The 19,080-nt window shown below is 37.8% G+C and overlaps 1 protein-coding gene across 7 annotated transcripts in view; it reads right to left on the bottom strand.

Annotated features, from left to right (window-relative positions):
• ERBIN (erbb2 interacting protein) overlaps positions 1 to 19,080 on the bottom strand; it is a 110,444-nt gene that overhangs the window by 44,620 nt on the left and 46,744 nt on the right. For all 7 annotated transcript variants that reach the window (XM_064641896.1, XM_064641898.1, XM_064641895.1 and 4 more), the window contains 3 exons: positions 15,792 to 15,989; positions 12,840 to 12,957; positions 98 to 176 (listed from right to left, as the gene is read on the bottom strand). In XM_064641896.1, coding sequence (XP_064497966.1) covers positions 98 to 176; positions 12,840 to 12,957; positions 15,792 to 15,980 — 386 coding nt within the window. In that variant the 5' untranslated portion in view covers positions 15,981 to 15,989. The remainder of the gene's footprint in view (positions 1 to 97; positions 177 to 12,839; positions 12,958 to 15,791; positions 15,990 to 19,080) is intronic.

The following is a 19,080-nucleotide window of genomic DNA, read 5'->3' as shown; positions in this document are numbered from 1 at the left end:
AGGTAACTCTGTCCCTTGCCTCCAAGGGCTGGGACAAGTTCAAGACTCAGCAGTACTTGCACAAAATATAAAACATCAAAAAAATTTACAAACTTACTTTGAAATGGGATTTACGCTTGCCTCAATAACTGTCAAGACTTTACAGTTTTTTATATTTTCTGGAAACTCTTGTATGCCTGCAAGACATAGAAAAGGGTAGGAAAACAGCCTGAAATTATTAGACTCCATCACATGCATAAAAATGAGGTACATAAAATCACTAGCCATAAAAATTTTGATTCATTTAGCAACCAGTGGACTGGTTCTCTGATGTTTCATTTTACATACACTTTTCATTAAAGAAATACTCTTGTGCAATATCAATTCTTTTACTATTCTATTCCTAAAGCTTTTCATGTTGCAGTTTAGCAGGCTAGAGACCCACAGTACACTAATAATTCTCACTGCTCTCTGGAATGTACTTAAGATCCGAACCTCAGCCCTACTATTATTTATTAAAGAAAAGGCATTTATACACATGGTAGAATGAATGGCTTGTTTCCTGTGAAATGGTAAGGCTTCAAATCTTCAAGTATGTGTACAGCTTCATGGTTCTGAACAGATATCCCAAAACATGACATGCTTGCTGTCAGCTTCTAGATTATTTGCAGGGAAAGACAAAAAATGCTGCAGACGCACTTATGTCTGAAAATTAAAACAATAGGGAACCTCCTCTTTTTCCAAGGTTATCACCAGAAATGCCAGAGTGGAACTGCAATCCCCAGATCTGCCAAATTGATATTTATCAGAAACTGATAAAGCAGGTTTTGAATACAGAAGACAAGTATCCACCATGTCAGAAGGAAATCAGTATTGAATCATTCTACTATTCCAGACTTTCACCTCCATCTTATTACACCATAAAAAAACCCAAATAAAACCACTGTTGTCAGAACTGCAGTTGCTTTTCCAGTGTATAACCACATTGCTCTTATATGCTGGGACAGGTGTTTTTATTTTAAATAACTTTGTCATAAGTACAGTAACCATTTATAATGACATCCTTCCACTGGGATTAAAAATACACTGTTGTTTCCAAGAAAAACCCATATGCTAAAGTTTAAAACAACTTTTTTTCAGGTAACAAATCTCAGCTCTTTGTCTTTCCATTAATATGTGTAATTGTGTCTATGAGTGCTTTATCAGGTATGTGCGAAGGGCAACCCGAACCCACAGAATGAGACCACTAAGAAGGAACTATACTCTGTGGATGCTTGCTTTTGAACTAGTGAGAGGATGAAATTTCATGCTGCTTTAAGCGACAAAAATAGTCCAGCTAAAGAGAGAAAGACAAGGGCAGTGTCACTTCTCACTCAGACTGGGAGGTGGGACTTGGTTATGTCTCTCCATGTATCTGTTTTGAGAACATGTGGTAAAGCATCAACTGCTAAGTAATATTTTCACTTACATAAGAAACTGCACAATTATCTGATGCTAGCTACGAGTTTGGTTCTTTCTGTTTGTGCAGAAACAAGATTGACCTGGTATATTAGGACTTAAGAGATGGCAATACCCCCAACAAGAAAAATAGTGACAAAACACATACTTTTACCAAATAAGTCAATTGGCAATGCTGAGTGGCAAAGTCACCATGCTGACTCTTCCATAAATTCTAATAAAGCAGGATTACCATTTCTTTTAAAGTAGACTTTTAGGTCTTTCTTGATAGGAACTTGTTTGTCATACTAACTAATTGAAACTATTATTTTTGACTCATAGCAGTATTGTACTCTGTTACTGAGAAGTGAAAGCCATGAAAAGCACACTAAGACATCCAGTTAATTCAGGTATTTAAACACATCTAAGTATCATTGATCTTTTTGGGAAACAGCTTTCTGGACTCAGTAACAATAAAATACAGAAGCAGAGGGAACCAGCAAGAACTGAGCCATCAATGGTAATATAGGCCAAGATTCCTGAAATTCTGGTTTACAACCACACATCTTCATGCATATGCACATATGTGTAAATAAAAATCTAGCTTTATGTGTGTATATATATGTGTGTTTGTATATATACACACATGAGTTCAGCCATGTGAAGTTTCCTGGGACTGCAAGTGGAGTCAAAGCATAAGATGGCAGCAGTGGATACTGATTCAACTCACTTCATCACTCAGTACAAAATCAAAATTAAAAAGGTAATATTCATAATGTAATAAAGTTTCATTTCTGGAAAGCAGTAATGGTATTTAAAGTCCAAAAAAGATTAGGAAACTACCACAGAAAGACTACATTTGTACCTTACCTATTGCTGTCATATAGTCTTTGTACTAAGAGAAACACAATTCCAAGAAACTTAACTCAATTCTGGTTATAGCAAGGAACCTCTTTCAGCAAACAAGAATATCCATACAGATGGAAAACATCTACCATGACACAATATTCTGAGCCTGTAGAGATGAAGTTACGGATGATTTGTATGAAGTGGCCTTCTAGCGTCTAAGAAGTACATCAAGACCTCTTTATTGCTGATGATACAACTTCATCTTCTTAAAATAAGAATCTAGATCAACCAGAGTAAACCACTGCTAATCTCTTCCTTGGAGGCAGAGTTGTGTCTCAGACTCATTCTGGGCCTTTAGTTTTGCTGTTTGAATCATGGTGTGAGATTCTCTAAGCTTAGTTTTTCTTAGAGATTGTCACACTACTGGCCTTGGCTTGGTCCTTGGATGAAAGACTACTCCCGTCCAACATGTTAAACCTTATGTTTTTAATATTAATATTAGTTTCCATTGCCTGTGTCAAGAAGTCATAGAAGCACAGAAGGTTTAAATTTGTGATAACTTCCTAGAAAACAAAACACAGCACATCTGGTAGAGAGGAGGATGTCAATGTAAACTTACTCTCAAAAGAACGGCCAAATAAAATGTTAGCTATCCAAATACAGACATGTTAAATCAGCATGCTTTTGTACACAGTTGGCGGACTCTGCAGTAGTCTCATGTTCAGCTATGCCTTGGGCAAGAGGCAGCAACAGTTTTAACAACAAATTAACAACAGAAATTCAACTGACAAGAGAAACCTAACAATGAAGGAGGCTGAAAGTTTAATTTTGCTTCCTCTTTGAGCCAGGATTATTATGGTACACACCATCTTAACCAGCCTCACTCAATAGTTTGGTATGGGTAAATGGCCATCGTTCCAAAGAGCAGCCTAACTGGAACGACAGCGTGAAATACACCTAATATTTGTAATACACATTCAGAAGACAGGGGGAAAAAAATAGTAGACTGCTACTCTCTACGATGCTGTAAGAAGTTGCATTTACTAACTGGCTATGTGACAACCTTCTGACAACTTGTCCTCAGCTATACTCCTGCATGCTAGAAACACACAATTACTGTTGGATCAGTATTCTTTTGTTGTTCCCACCAAGAAAGCAAATTGAAGTAAGAAAGAAGAGTAAGTAAGAAAGTAAGTAAGTAAGTAAGAAGGCAAAGAGACACTGGAAAAATATATGAGGGACAGAAAAAGGGTTGTTCCTCGTTTCTCTCCTTTCCATCTATCCTCAGTGTTTTCAATATTCTTCCCCACTAAGGAACAGCAGCAGATTTCAAGGGACTGTGACCCTATCTTTCTGCACTCCTTTTGTAATGCTGTGCTAACTAATCTATTTGATAGCCACCTCAATCCTTCCGTGAACATCTGATTAAATGAGTATTGCGAATTAAGATCCACATCCTTTTTTAAATCCCATTTTTCTTCTGGTTTTCTTACTGCTTTCTTTATACACTGATACTCATGAATTTTAGAAGACAATGAAACAGATCAGCTAGTCTGTTGAATTGTTATCCCACTTTCATTGAAAGCAGCATATGGACAGGTTCTTCATCCCATTATTTCCTACTCTACATGGTAACCACTGCCCCTAACACGTTTCAGTGCTCCAACTGATTTACAGATCAGTCTTAATGTTTTCCAAAAAAAAAAAACCCAAACCATCACACTTGTGGACTATGACCATTTGCAGAGCACAACAGGAGAAAACGCAATTTGCTGATTACCTTTAACCACCAAATCCAAACTGAATTGGGAGCAAAGTACTTTTTGTAGTGGTTTCCCCATAGAAGTTAGATTTATGTAACAGCTTTAAACACTTGTTTGTTCTTTTCTCCCTGTCTTCACAAATTTCAGGCACTTTTAAACTCACTGGCCAGTTTCTACCAAAACCAACACTTTAAAAAAAAGAAAAAAAAAAAAGAAGGGGGGCAAGAACTAGAAGATTGTTAAAGAAAATCTGGCAGTAAGGTAGGGGAGAAGAATTTAAAATTCTTGTCTGGACAAAGCCAAAAGCAGAAAGCACTCATCATTCAGAACTCCATTTGGTAAAAACTCGCCAGCTAACCAGCCTAACCTAGAAAGTAGTATTCAATCATGATCCAAGACCAGCTGTGGCACATGCCCAAAAGACATACCAAAAGGTCACATAAGGATTTTAGGTCAATGGCCACAAATCTGGAAGTAATCAGCCTCAGTTCTGGATCATGTAACATGGCTGAAATATGGAATTTCACATGATTTCTAATTCCCTGAAGAACAACAATTGTTTTGGAACAGCCTGTCAGAGTAAGTGTGCACAAATGTCCTTCTGCCCGGAGTAAGGCAATTCTAAGTATAACTGGGGTCCCCCCACCACCTGGAGTTACACTCATCTCCTCCCCTACACAGCACAATCCTTTCCTATCACGAGGGTCAGTGTAATTTGCAGAGTTTCTCTTGGAGAGAAAATGGGGACAATTTTTTCTTTCCATCAGATAAGATTTTTTTTCACTCAATTCTCTATTTATAGAAAATTGTGCAAGTCACATCCACTGTTGGGAGAATCCTTTACTGCAATGGATCCCAGAGCTGACAGTCCCATATACAACTGTTTCAGCCCTACTGCAGACGGGGGCTTGCTCTGCTGCTTCTACTGTACTTATGTAGTCATATTTTTCTTCAGAAACAAATGCTAAAACTAGTATGCCCAGACTTCAGTTACAGAAACCACTACTGCTATTAAGAAGTGGCAGTGCCTACAAATCAAGTTACACCTCTTTTCACAGAGGTGCAAGAACATTTCACAGAAATGTTTTAAACGGGCTTGAAAAAGAAAAAAATATTTGTTCACTAACACACGAGATACCTGTGGAAGCCATATGGCTGATGTCCCCAAAGGAAAGAGTCTGCAGCTTGATCTCTCAGTTTGTGGACAATGTGAGGAAAAAAAATTCTCTTCAAACAACAGGCACACTAAAAAGCTCTCTCTAGCAAAATAAATGAAACTACAGCCTGCTGCACATCCATTCCACTCCGTAAGTGGAAATATACTTACAAGTATAGAGGGCACAGAATCAAACATATAGGCTTAATTACTTACTTTCTTCCCTCAGCTAGTCTATTCATCCTGGTTCCAACTTTTGGGCAATCAGCTCCACCATAAAAAGAGAAGCTTTTGTTTTTCTTCCCCTCAGGCCCCTGCTGTATCTGTCCTTCCAGCCAATATGGATCAAACATAGCAATCAAAATATTTTCAAGAATACATGCCACAACTCTTCCAAAGATTATGAAAAATCTGTTTGCAAGAGCTGAAATTTTGAAGTGAAAATTTAAAGTACCAGTCACAGTCTATATTGTTATATATTTATGTAATTTACTTTAATTTGGGATTTCTGCCTAACTTCTAAACTGAAACCAGCACTTCTCATTACTCAAAATAAGCAGTGTATTAGAGTCCAAACAATTCAATGCACATCCTTCCTTTTGAACATTCATTCCTCTTCCTAAAATTCTTAAGAGGAAGGATTCCTTGCAGCAGCTGGTTTCAGATCAATCAGCATCTCAGGTCCATAAGATACAAGGCTCATCTGTAAGACAGCAGTAATGCCTTTCTGCTTAGACTTTTGTGGCTTTGGTTTTTAATTGCTTTTATACACATATACTGGCACAGCTAAGATAGTGCAGCAAACCCCTAAGAGTCTTCCAAGCATTTGTCCTCAAACCTTTTGGAAGAACTTTGGTTTTCAGACTAAGGTATCTCTAGGTCTGTTCTAGCCCTGTCCCTTACACAGTGTAAAGGAGTGTGAGCAGCAAGACAGGTTCCTGAATGCCTTTTCTGTGGAAAAAAAAAAAAAGGATAGCCAATAATTCTGCTTCTTGAAGGCATCCCTAACACACCAATTTACATAAAAATAACATGCCAGGGCAGGGTAAAATTGCAAAATGTGGAACACTAGAAGGGTTGTGGGCAGCAGTTGTGTTCATAATGCTGTCTTGGACAATTATCAAGGTTCATGTGGTTTTCAACTATGTCTAATTCACGGGTGGAGTGCTGTCGAGTACCCAGAGTAGCACAAAACTGAAGTGTAACATAAACATTTAAAGCTGCTTTTGCTTTTCACACCCCTGGTCTCTACCCTGGGCTGCAAATTCAGCATTGTCTGTCCAGTTGCTTTTAGTTGCTACAGGAGGAGTGTCACTCAAAGCACATCCTGTTACAAAAACAAAGATACAAGCTTCTCCTTTGGTCAGCCGGTAAGGCGAGTGGCAACAGCAGTGACAGCACCAGTGGCTACACTAAGTTCTGAGTGGGCTAAGCCTTCCTTTGAAGTGGGCAGGGGGTTCCTGGAATCAGGGGGAAAACAACAGCAGAGAGACTTGCCAGGAACCAGCCAGGTCCCAACAGCTCTCGCAAGCGAGGTTGACATGGAGAGAGGCATAGCCAGAGGCTTCAGTGAGTGTGAGTGACTGGGAGCCTGACACCAGGGTGCAGCAGAAGGATATGGCAGTTAACAAGGAAGAGCACAGAGCAGCACCCTTTTTTTGGTAACAAAATAGGTGTCTACCCTTTGCAACTGTCGGGCTGGGGATGAAACCCAAACAGAGAGACTACAGCCTCCCCAGGTAGATGTCTACACCCCAACAGACCTCCTGAAAGCTCAGAGAGCTCCCCAAACCCTGAGCTGCAGGGAACTCCAGAACCTGCAAGTCCTCCTGGAGCCCGAAGACAGAAGTGAGTGCCATGGGTCCAAGTGTGCCCAGACAGACAGACAACCTTTTCCAGGAAGTTCCACATTGCGTGAAGAGCTCACCAGGCAACACACACCATCTGGGAATCTGAGCAGGAGACTGATGCTCTCACATAGGCAGGGTGATAGCCCTGCCTTAAGTCCTGGGAAGCTGAAGGTCAGTTAGCATTCAACCCTGAGCCAGCAGGCTCAGCTAATTCACGGGAGAAGGGAGACTGGACTCTCAGCTCAGAGCAGGAGAAAGAGTGTTCCCTGGGCTACCAATGTGCTCCTAAAAAGGAGATACAATGCTCTGGAGCTGGAAGGAGAATTCATGATAGGTAGTTAAGATCAAGAAGAAAATTCTACTAAGTTTGTACAATCAGCTTCAGGGACCTAAGCCTTTTAGTACCTGTGACAGGACGAGGGGGAACGGCTTCAAATAGAAAGTAGGTTTAGATTAGATGTTAGGAAGAAATTCTTTACTGTGAGGGTGGCGAAACATTGGCTGCCCAGGGAAGTTGTGGATGCCCTATCCCTGAAAGCATTCAAGGTCAGGCTGGATGGGGCTCTGAGCAACCTGCTCCAGTGGAAAGTGTCCCTGTTCACAGTGGGGGCTTGAAATTAGATGATCTTTATGCTCCCTTCCAACATGAATCATTCTATTCTATGATTCTATTCTATGCTGTCATTACAAGTAAATCCACATCTAAAAAGCCCCTAATTACTTCTACAATACCTTTTCTGTGTTACAAAAATTTCTTTTGAGTGCAGGAAGAGATTTTTATTAAACTTTTTTCAGAATTTCACATATGTATACTCAAATTTCACATTTAAAACCTTAACTGCACTGAAATTCCATTTTATTAGCATCCTCTCTTACACAGAGATCTTTTTATTCTGAATGGACAGATCCATTTCAGTACCTTCAACAGGATAATATACTTAAGAAAAAATACTACAAAGACTTGAATAAAAAACTTTAAATAGAATGGCTCCGTGCATTTATGATAAAATTTATAACGTCTATACAATGATACACTACAGTAGAGCTACAGACTCAGAAGTCTGCAGCAAATCAACTATCTTTTATTTCACTTTCATGGATGATATAAAACCCCTGCTTCTGTCTGTCCCTCTCACCTTCCATCAGTATAAGCAGAGAAACAGCAATTTTACAGCAAGTTATGTCTGTATTCAGGATCTTCCCCTCTTATTTGCCTGCAGAAAGTAAAACTTGGACCTGTATCCCTCTATTAACTATGAATAATTCTCAATTCCTTGGAAAAAAGATTCCTAAGTGTACCAATGTAAGACTAGATAGTTTCCTGAATTCTCATTCTCCAGCTCCCCAACTTCTGGCACACAGTGTGCTAAAGATAGTTTGCCAAATCAACAGATTATTTTAGAACAGTGAAGAAAACATATTTGATCTAAATTTGCATCTGTTAACAAAATTCTTTAAAATTACTGCCTTGAAGGCAGGGGGGTGAGAGGAGGGGAGTGTTTTCTTGGGTTTAGTTTGTGTATTTTTCCATGAAGATTCCATGCAATACAGACTGACAAATTGACATGTTTAAATTTGCTGTAACATCACTGTAAAAGAAAACACACCTTAGTCTCTAAGACAGATTTGAAGGTACCATTATTTCCAAAGCCCCATGTTACTTTTGGTCTTGCTGGTTATTTTCTGATTGTGCTGTTTAATCCTTCAAAGACCTGAATACTGTGAAACTTAAAAATTCAGTCTTTTTCTTTCACCACCAGTATGTAGGGAAAAGTAGATAATTTCACTGTTTCCCACTAGACTAACTCCACAGATACAAGCAATTTCAAGTGCATTTCCCAGGCTTCTAGGAAAGCCTGATTTTCCTGGCAGTCACCTCATCCTAGGTTTCAGTCCTTCAAATTACTTGATTCTCAGAAGTTAACTCTTCTGTACATTTACATACACCATCATACACTTACATAAATGCTTTCCCATTCTACAGAGATAGTCAAAAGTATTTCCTCAACAGTCTTCCATATTGCCCTAGATGCATGCTAAGGCTGGCATTCCAGAGTCAAAAGGAAAGGACTGTCCCCTGAAGGCTAACAAACCCTGAAAGAGATTGATTTATGGGTAAGGAGTGGGTTGCAGGGTTTTTTTCATGGGTGGGTTTTTTTCTTTCCTGTACAGCTGTAATATATAAATAAGTTGGCTACACAGAATTAGAAATGTTCTGATTTTACTTTAGCTTCATAAATAAAACACTCATTTTTTTATGCTGCAACTTCTCTTTAGGATGTAACACATCAGGTTACAGTACTGGGAGAAAAGGGTACCTCTCGATGCTTTCTACAAGGCTGGATGTAATTTCTGCTGTAGGAACCCAGGTTACTTATTGTACCATTTGTTCAAGTACCATTTCATCTTTGTAGCTAGGACAGCATTAAGCTTTAGCTAAAAATTTCAAAGCTGAAGTATACCTGGAAGGAAGCAATGGGATACCTTTGATATTAAGGGTTCACAATAGCCTTGGGAACTAGGTTAAAATGCCATAAAAGGACAATGGAAGCACTCTCTAACAAAAACTACAGAATTTATTGACTAATACCAATAAACTACAAAGGCAGAGTTAAAACTAACTCTAGTCTATGCTTGCTGCACACATAGCAGCAATTTGGTATGTTTAGGCTACACTTGTGCCATGACCGCTTCAGCAGCCATGAAAAATACATTCCAAACCATACTCTTGTACAAAGACTTCTGTGTCTTGTACATTAGAGACTTGTACCCCGTAACTTGGCATGTTTCGAAACATTCATCACTAAACTTACAAGAGTAGTCAAATGAAGACTACTAAATAAAAACCCCATCTGTCTGGCTCGAGGAAGCCAAATAAGAGAAGGTGCTGGAGCATACAGGGAAACATGCATGTCTCCTGGCTTCCTGTATTTTACCGAATTTTCCCTAGGCTTCTGCGTTTGGCCACTGTTGGAGACAGGACACTAGACTAAATGAATCCTTGGTCTGATTAAATATTATTAGATATTCTTAAGTATCCACATGTGCACATCTGCTGTGTCTCTGTTACAAAGTTTTATATATTGTGTGTATGAAACCAGATACATTTAAATCAGAAATTAAAAGGGCAAGATTTTTCATGAGCTATTAAAGCACCATTAGGATTGCTTGCATGGACTAATACCTTTTATGTAACAAATGTGGTACCTTGAAGAATTTCTGCAATTTTGATCTTTCATCTAAACACCAAATATTATGCATACACACATATATATATATATATGCATGTAGTTCCTCTTGGAGAAGTGGATACTCTCCTGTGCAACAGGTTTCACTCTGAGCCAGACTGCAATTCATGAGGTAATCTGAAACCATTTTAAAACTGAAGCTTAGCTTTTCATTTTTCAATCAGCTCTTTAGAAAATAAATACTTTGGTCAACACATTTGATTAGGCCTATGCCACAAATGGTTGAAATATTCTACATGAAAATCCTATTATATTTTATGTATGCTAGTATTTGAAAATCAAAGTCTAAATAACTACCCTTCTAAAAATATAACCTTTAAAACTAAATGTATATTTGATCTAAAGGCATCTGCAATTCAAATTTAGCTCCATCCACATCAGAAGAAGATATTTAATGCTGTACCAATACTACAAGAACAACAGAGGAACCTTTCACTTGCCACAACCACAGGAATCTGAAAAACACAGTGAATTATTTTTGAATTCGGCATCTCTCATCATCCTGCATTATTGGAGACTAATCTCCATTAATTGGTTTATTTAATAAATCAGAGGAAAGCAATCCCTGTGCTTCCCACAAAGGCCACACTCTATTCTTTTGATATGCAACAAAGAAAAAGGAAGAATTGGAGACTTTGGTAAATTTTGCTACTCTCAGAAAACTAGTAAAATCCCTTCTATAAAGTTCTACTACAGACATACATCAAAACAATCATGGATAGTGGGAACTTGAGCAGTAAATTCCTACAAAGAGAAAAGAAGACACAAGGGAGGAGAATAGGCTTGCAGTTGTCAAGAGAAAAATCTTCTGTGGTTGCAACAGTGGAGAGAAACAGAGAAAGGGAAAGCCAACAAACTGAAGTCTCAAATAATACTGAATATATTACAATAAACAGCACTATTTCTTCATTTACCCAACAGGAACAAACAGGGACCGTGATTTGGTTGGTTTGAGTTTTACAGAGATTTCAGGACTACTGGGAGACAACATGTCCCCAGTAAACAAGCCTGTGACCTCAGGACTATTTTTTATCTGCAAGACTGGCCAGAGAAGCTATCCAAATTGCGATAAGACTTAGAACAAGCACATGATAATAGTGTAAATAAGCTTGTACCCTGTCATTTCTCCGAAGGGTGTCAAAAAAATCCCCAACCTCTAGTTAACAGAGCTTCACAGTTTACTGGGATACTGTGTCATATGTCTCAGAGAACAAGTGCTCTTTCAGCGGCTCTCTGAAGGCTTAGCTAAAGGCCATTCCATTTTGGACGCACAAGTAGCTCCCTAGCTCCAGCTGTCTATTTAAGTACATGAGCTATGGAATTTGCCAGCACTAGCACTCAAATCCCCTTTTGCTGCTTTTAGGTCTTCTGCATTGAGAACTTGTGTTGCAAACAGTTAATACTTTCAACAGTTTAGTCTAGGACAAAAAGATGATTCTTTCTCTGTTGTATGTTACTCTGACAGTTTAAGGCCAGTGTTCTTTAAGAAAGACTTATCTATCAATCCACTTGTACCAGGAACTGAGCAGTGACAACCAGGTCAATTTATTACACTAAATGCTGTGTTCATTAGGCAGAAATAATAAAGTAACAGTTTAAGTACACATTGGGCTACAACAGACAATCAAGTAGAATGCCAACACTTCAACAACTGGAATGCTTTCTCAGTAAAGCAGAATTTACTTCACTTTGTGGAGTCATTATTAGCTAGCAGCCCAAATAAAACAATGAATTGAATATGACAAAATCTTTGGAATATTTACGTAATTATTTTCAAATATTATTTCAATGAGAGGTCCTCTTCTTTCACTTTGAATTAGTAAGAGACAACTATTTCATCCTCTTCAATTAGCATGACTTAACTTTGCTCTCAAATAAGTCTCACACCTACATCTGATGACAATATAAGTTATTTCAGTTTCCTCATAATTGCATACATCTGCCAGCTTGCCAAAGTAGTACAATCAGTAAAACCCCACGTACAAAATACTTGGCTGACAACATTTAATTTATAAAAGGCTGACTCACACAGAATGATAGACTTTTAACACACAGACAAGTGAACCAACTCATGTCTGTGGAGACAAATACTTTTCCTCACAGCAACAGTTACCATCCCCAGAGCAGAACAGCAAAGCAGCCAAGCCCTACTACAATTTTTTGACAGCTTTTTTTAAAAAAAACAAATCAATTTCTACATGAAACAAAATACAACAACAGAATCCAGCAAAATTTTACAAACTCTTGTGCAACCGCTCTTCAGTATAGTGACAGATGGCAAAAGTTACTAAAACCAACACATTTGAGCTTATGCACTTTGACAGTATTGTTTTACAGTAATGAATCTCAAAGTACAAACCAACCAGTTTAAGAAATACAATTAAGTATCACAACCAGACTATAAAAAGCATCTTTTATTGTAAGCAGGGATTTAGAGCAGTAATCTAAAAATTACTAGCTGTGTAGCTTCGAGAAATTATACTTTCACTGGTGTCTTTGTACAGTCAATGGTGTTTTGCCTTTTAGTCACCCCAACATAATAAGCAAAGTGACTTACCGTTCTTGCTGACATCCAGTTCCCTGAGATTAATGAGATTTGCAATGGATGCTGGCAATGTGGTTAGATCATTGTCTGGCAAACTCAGCTTGTGTAGAGACTGACAGTTAAAAAGTTGCTATTGAAACAAAGAAAAAAGTGCATATGATTTTCTCTCAGTTTCCTCTATATAGATTTTGTTTTTAATCCCTTTAAACTTCTGATCTCAAGGCCTGAAGGCTAGATTATTTAGAGTTTTTTTACTATAAAAACTTTATTTAACTAGTTTCATTGAAAATTGACTACGTTTACAATGCTCAGGAAAGCAAAAAACTGCAAATGGTCACAAGTCAGCAGCTATGCTTAACACTTCCTACAATTTCCTTCCAGTATCTTAGAAACTGTGACCTGTAGTTACACACAGACCTGCAAACATTGCAAAATACATTGCATGTAATACCCCAGAGGTAAACAGAATTTATTAAAAAAAGAAATTAAAAAAATTGATAGACATATCTTTTAAAGTCAAACAGTTCTGGAACACAGAATTTCAGTAGGTATTGATCAAATTTCATTTTGTTATATCTTACAATATTTTCTCCCTTCATGCTTTCTACTTTAAGTACAAAAAAATCCAACAAAATTATCATGAAAACTAGTGAAGTTTGAGCTATGGGTATAGAAAACTGTTTAATCTCTTCTGCATACATGCATTACCACCGTTATCAAATACTTGCTCAGAGCCAGATCTCTTCCCATATGCAAGGTACCTAGAGATTCTTACCCAAAAGCTTTACAAATTGACAAAACAGGGCAAGTAAGATTAGTGTAATGGAAGAAAAATCCTCAACTGATATGTAGGAAACTTACAGATAGTACAAAATAAATAATTCTAAGAAAGGTGTTGAAAAGATTCATCTAAACAATTTATGATGAATATTCCTTTCCTGACAATTTTTGGATAAGATTATTCATAAATACCCTGACAGTATTCTTCTCTTTTGGAATTCTGAGAAAAGATCATAAAAAACTAGGAAGTGTTCAATTTAATTAAAATTTATCCCAATCACCATCATAGCAATGGGCTTAGTTTGCCCAAAGTTTTTTATTGGTCTCTCAACCACGAGGCCATTATTTCAACCAGAAACTGTTGAACAAGCCCCATTCGTGTAACATTTGCATACACCACCTCAGAGCAAAAGCAAGCATAAATTAGCAAGATGAACAGTTAAAGGAATGAGCTTTAACTTGTCTACTGCTGTTTCCAATTCCTCATAAATGTGTCTGTGTTAGAACTAGTTAATGTCATTAAGGCTTTGAAGAGTTACAAGTTACTTCAAATATATATGGGAAGGACAACTTCGATGAGCTTGTGTTTTGGAGCCACTCCTTTATTTCAAGAACACATTAAAGCCCTTCCCTGAAAACAATAATCCAGGCTCTTGGAATCATTAGAAATTTCCCTGATTAATCAGGTCAAAGCACATGCTGCACAAGGAATTTGCAAGATCCTTAAAGGAAAATGAGAGGGAAGGGAGCTTTTAATGGTGTTGACTTTGTAGTTGTTACTTTCGTTGTTGTTCTTTTTTAGCGTTTACATATTCATAATTACTGCTAATAAACCACGGAAGTCATATAATTAAAGACTATTTTACTGCAGAATTTCATTTTCTTCCAAACAGAAAAGTGAGATAGAAAAGTAAAACTGTTACAGTTAAACCTTTTTAGCTCAAATGCACACTATAGCACTTGGGATAAACAGGGTACCTTTTCAGACGTTTCAAATGCACAGTCAATTTTGGAAGTGAGACTATACACTAGCATTTCATGTAAAATCAACTCCTTCTCTGTCACAATGCTCATGCTGTGCCCTCAGGCAGTCAGCTAAATTAAGGAGCTATACTGTAAGAACTGAGTTTTGAAGTAAATTGGAATTCTGAAAAGATTCAGGACAATTAAAAAAATCCAAAAGCCATGCACAGTGATGGGTCATTTCAGTGATCAGGCTGACAAGCAGCCCCAAGCCAGCTGTGTTGTGGCATACAAAGGCCAGCAGATGACAAAGCACCACCATGGGCAGAGAAAAGGTGAGTGGGAATGTCTTAACTAGGCTTCAGAAAGCTAGAGAGGGCCTTATAAGTACTGCACCCTTCATATTTGAAATGGCTTAATTAAAAGCCTTTTTCAGAGTTGAAAGACTAAATAAAAGGGAAAAGGAATACACAGCTTGAAACTCTGGCTCCAAATTGGCTAAGATAATTTCAAATATTACAGGCCTTCCCTTACAGTTCTTCTATGGATAGTTTTAATATCACAATTTCTTTCAAATCAATCAATAAAACATCTCTACTATGTCTTCACTATCCCTTAATCTCTCTGCATGTATTCTTTACAATATTTGAATTTATATGTGGGGGTGTTTTCTTCTGAAAATTAAAAGGGTAGCAAAACACAATGACCAAAATTAATTAAAAACTGAAAAAAAAATGTTTAGTTTCTCAGAAATAACCCCATAAGTATGACTTGTTCTAATGTACAAACACATTACTTGAAGCAAGTGTAGGCTACTACATGTCCCTGCAGTTAAGATAACAGAACAAAAAGGAACAAAACGTAAGTGTTCAAGCAGTCTTTCTAATCATGGGGATAATTAAACCTTAGACTAGACAAAGGTAAGCGGTAAACTGCCCACTTCTCGATGCACAAGCTGACACCGCCACAGAAATAAATTTATTACCAGCCTCTTCTACCATGCACCTCTCTTGGGCTAGTTCAGCTGCTTAAGCAGTTTCATTCCAACTCATGCAGCAAAGCCATCAGGATGGAATGCATAAACTTTCAGTCTAGCAGGGCTGCTTCACTGCAATCTATAGCCTAAAAGCTGATGTGGGAATCCAGACACTCACTATGAGCTTCTACAATGCTGGTGAAGTAAAGAGTAAGTGTATCTATAAGGAAAACCACCCAACATACCTTTGGAAGCTCTTCAATCTGATTAGCATCTAAATACAGTTCTTCCAAGGTCTTTTCAAAAGTAAAAATCTCCTTAGGCACCTGTTCCAGGCTGCAGTGAGAATAATCAAGGGTAGTCACAGTTTCCTCCTCTCCACGCAGACAGCGGCATGGCACCAGCCGCAAAAACAAATTCCTCTTCGTTGTCATTTTCAGGCACTGTAAAACAGAAATTGGTTGATTTAAAAACCAAGACAACCTCAAAAATACCCACATATGCAGCTTCTCAGATTTCAACTGGCTGCTAAATACTAAAAAAAAAAAAAAGAAGTTTTGTGTGTGTGTGTATATGCATATGTTTGCATATGCATGAGAGGCAGTGGGGAGAGAGTTATTTTCTTTTAAATACAACAGATTAGTAATGACGTTAAATGGGATTAAACACATTTAATACCAGAAGATGAAGTCAAAATTTAGCCTGTGACTTCTCACCTTCTAATACAGCCTTCCGTTGCAGAGAATCAGAGAACTTTGAGGCAGCATTTCTGAACTCTCAGTTTTGTCTTTGCAACATAGCTTATCTCTACCTTTACAAAGGTCAATGGGATATTTTTGTTCAGTATAATAAAATCCACTCCCTACAGATAATTAAAATATAGCTGTAGGAAATCTAATGGTTTTATTTCTGCATGTAAACTCATGTACCTTAATTTCAAATCTCTCATTTAACAACACAAGAGAATAAAAAGAACCAGCACAGCCACTACCAATTGTTCTACCTGCAGCTTAAAGGGAAGGTTTCCAAGTGCACAGACAACAAAGCAACCTCTTTTGCAATTTCATTCACTTTGGAAAACTTCAACACCTGCACAGTGGAAGTAAGGAAACTTGACCTCGCTATGGAAATGTATCTTTCTTCCTTGAAACTTAGTCTTTGTTACAACAGTACCTTCTACTCCCCCAAGCTGGCAAACCTAAATGGTGCTGACTAGCTGATGACTGGCAGCACACATCAGCTGTGCTCCTGCCTCTTTTCTCCTCAACAAGATCCCAAGTTTAGGTCTCTTTCTCCAATTAGCAATGGATTTTCACAAAATCTTCAGAATGTCACCCCTCAAGCTTCAAGTTTGTCTTGAAATCAGACGACAGGCTCAATTTTTAAGGAAGGACCAACATATGCAGACCGACAATATGATCATGTACGCTTCATTTCCTTAGGAAATTGGCCTAAAAATACATACTTCTCCAAAATGGCATTGAGTGTTTATTTTCTCAATCAACTGCCAACACTCCAAATGAAAATATGCTTTTTTAATCTTCATTTTTTGGAGGGAATTGGAAATTTTATTTCAACTTCTGGACTGGTGACAGGAAACTTTCTTCTCCAAGTGTCAAAAAAGTCTTTCAGATACATTTAGCAGATTGCACTTCAACATTCAGATGGTATGTTAGTAACACTGTGAGAAAATAAAGTACCATGACCACTGCACTATGTAAAGTCAAAGGCTGTGAGCCCTCTTTTCTTACTAAGACATCAAAAAAGTAATGCACTTGGATTTTCCTCTACATGCAGCTTAGCTTGCCAAGTACTTCACAGTATGTATAATTCATAAGACAACAGATCAATGGACTGCTATACTTCAGTGTTTTCATTAACTAGAACTTATCACTCGGGCTGTGAACAGTCAAATTCTACATCCATCCATCAAAAAGATGGAAGAGAACTCTTCATTAGAATAGTGGGATATCAAAACTTCTTTTTTTAACAATGCTTCACTGTTGCTAGGATTTAATTAAAGTGTTGATTATCATCAGAAGACAACACTTCCCACATAATTCCCACTACGCTATTTAAATAAAAAGTAATCTAAAAGGAAAAATATATAACCATATTGCTATACAAAGAGTTTGGAGACTGCAAATACCAGAGTGGGGATGTCCACAGAATAGGAAAGTCAGCAAAAGAGAGAGCATAACCTTCTCCTGCTTCCTCCAGAGGCTCAAGTATGACATCCTCCAGCCACCCACAGACAGATGCCAATAACGCTATGGAAGCTTGTGTGCTCACTTAGTCAAAGATACCCATGCCTTCTCCAAGCCTCTGATGCCATACATGAAGACACAAGTTGAATTCCCTGCCCAACACTTACAAACCCAAAAGCCTTGAACAAAAAGAGAAATTGTCTCATTTTCCTATTAGTTCAGAGATCTGCAAAGCTGTGGAAAACACACCACTTTGGAAAAACGTAACACTTTTGAAAGAAGCATCAACAGCAGCCTCTTTAAAGAGGAGTATAAACAGAAGAATACATGACTGGAAACAAGTACTGGAAGCAGAAATTGTACTTATGAATTGATTACCAGAATCTGGCAGGGGAAGGCACACCTGTATCAGACCAGCTGCAGCCATCTACAAGTTCACTTTGTCCAGTTATTTCAATTTCTAAGAATTATGTTTTGGAAACAGAATATTAGGAAGTTTACTACATGGTTCATATAAATAACAAAAAAAGATACTATTTTTCATTCAAATACCTCAAAATGAGCATACATTACACTGTTTGCTCTCTCTTCTTCACTGTCTTGCTCTCTTCACACGTAATCCTACTTGCCCATGTCTCAAAAGTTTCTGAACCAACAAAACTCATAAGGCCTAACAATGCAAAACACACATACCTAGGTTTTCTAACTTAATCCCTTATTTTCTGAGAGAAATCTTGAGCTTTTGGTAGGGCTGGGGAGGAAGGATTTTTTTAAAGATCACATGCATCCACAGCAATGTAAACATGAATTTGTAAACAAATTCCAATTTTTGTACAATATCACAGTGTTGGGTCATCTCCAATCAGTTAAAGTACCTAAACTCACAACTCACATCTTAAACTAAAATAGCCAAAACTCATATTTAAGTATCAAATAAACAACAGTCTCCCCAAAGCACTGATTTGACCAACCTGAGGATATATCTAATTATAATTCTTCAAAACCCAGAATGAGCAAGAAAGCTGTATTCCAACAAATGCAGGAAACTATGTAATTGATTTACTTCAAAATTATGTTTGTTCATATTTTACTTCACATACATGAAGAATTGTTTAGCATTTATGTTCTACAGCAGATGGCTGCTAACACTATGAAATCGGCATGTCAGGATAGTCACAGGAAGTATTCCAGACCACCACTCTTCTGCAATATATATTTTATAAACCAAGTCAGACATATACCCCCCCCCGATATCCCTATCAGAGGGGGTCACAGACCCCCTCTGTCTACCTATCTTATGGTCAGTTGCTCAAGCAGAAAAACTGTA

This window comes from Pseudopipra pipra, chromosome Z, assembly GCF_036250125.1.
Source record: "Pseudopipra pipra isolate bDixPip1 chromosome Z, bDixPip1.hap1, whole genome shotgun sequence".
NCBI lineage: Eukaryota > Metazoa > Chordata > Aves > Passeriformes > Pipridae > Pseudopipra > Pseudopipra pipra.
Note: the sequence above shows the minus strand (reverse complement) of the source record. Positions and strands in the feature narration are given on the sequence as shown.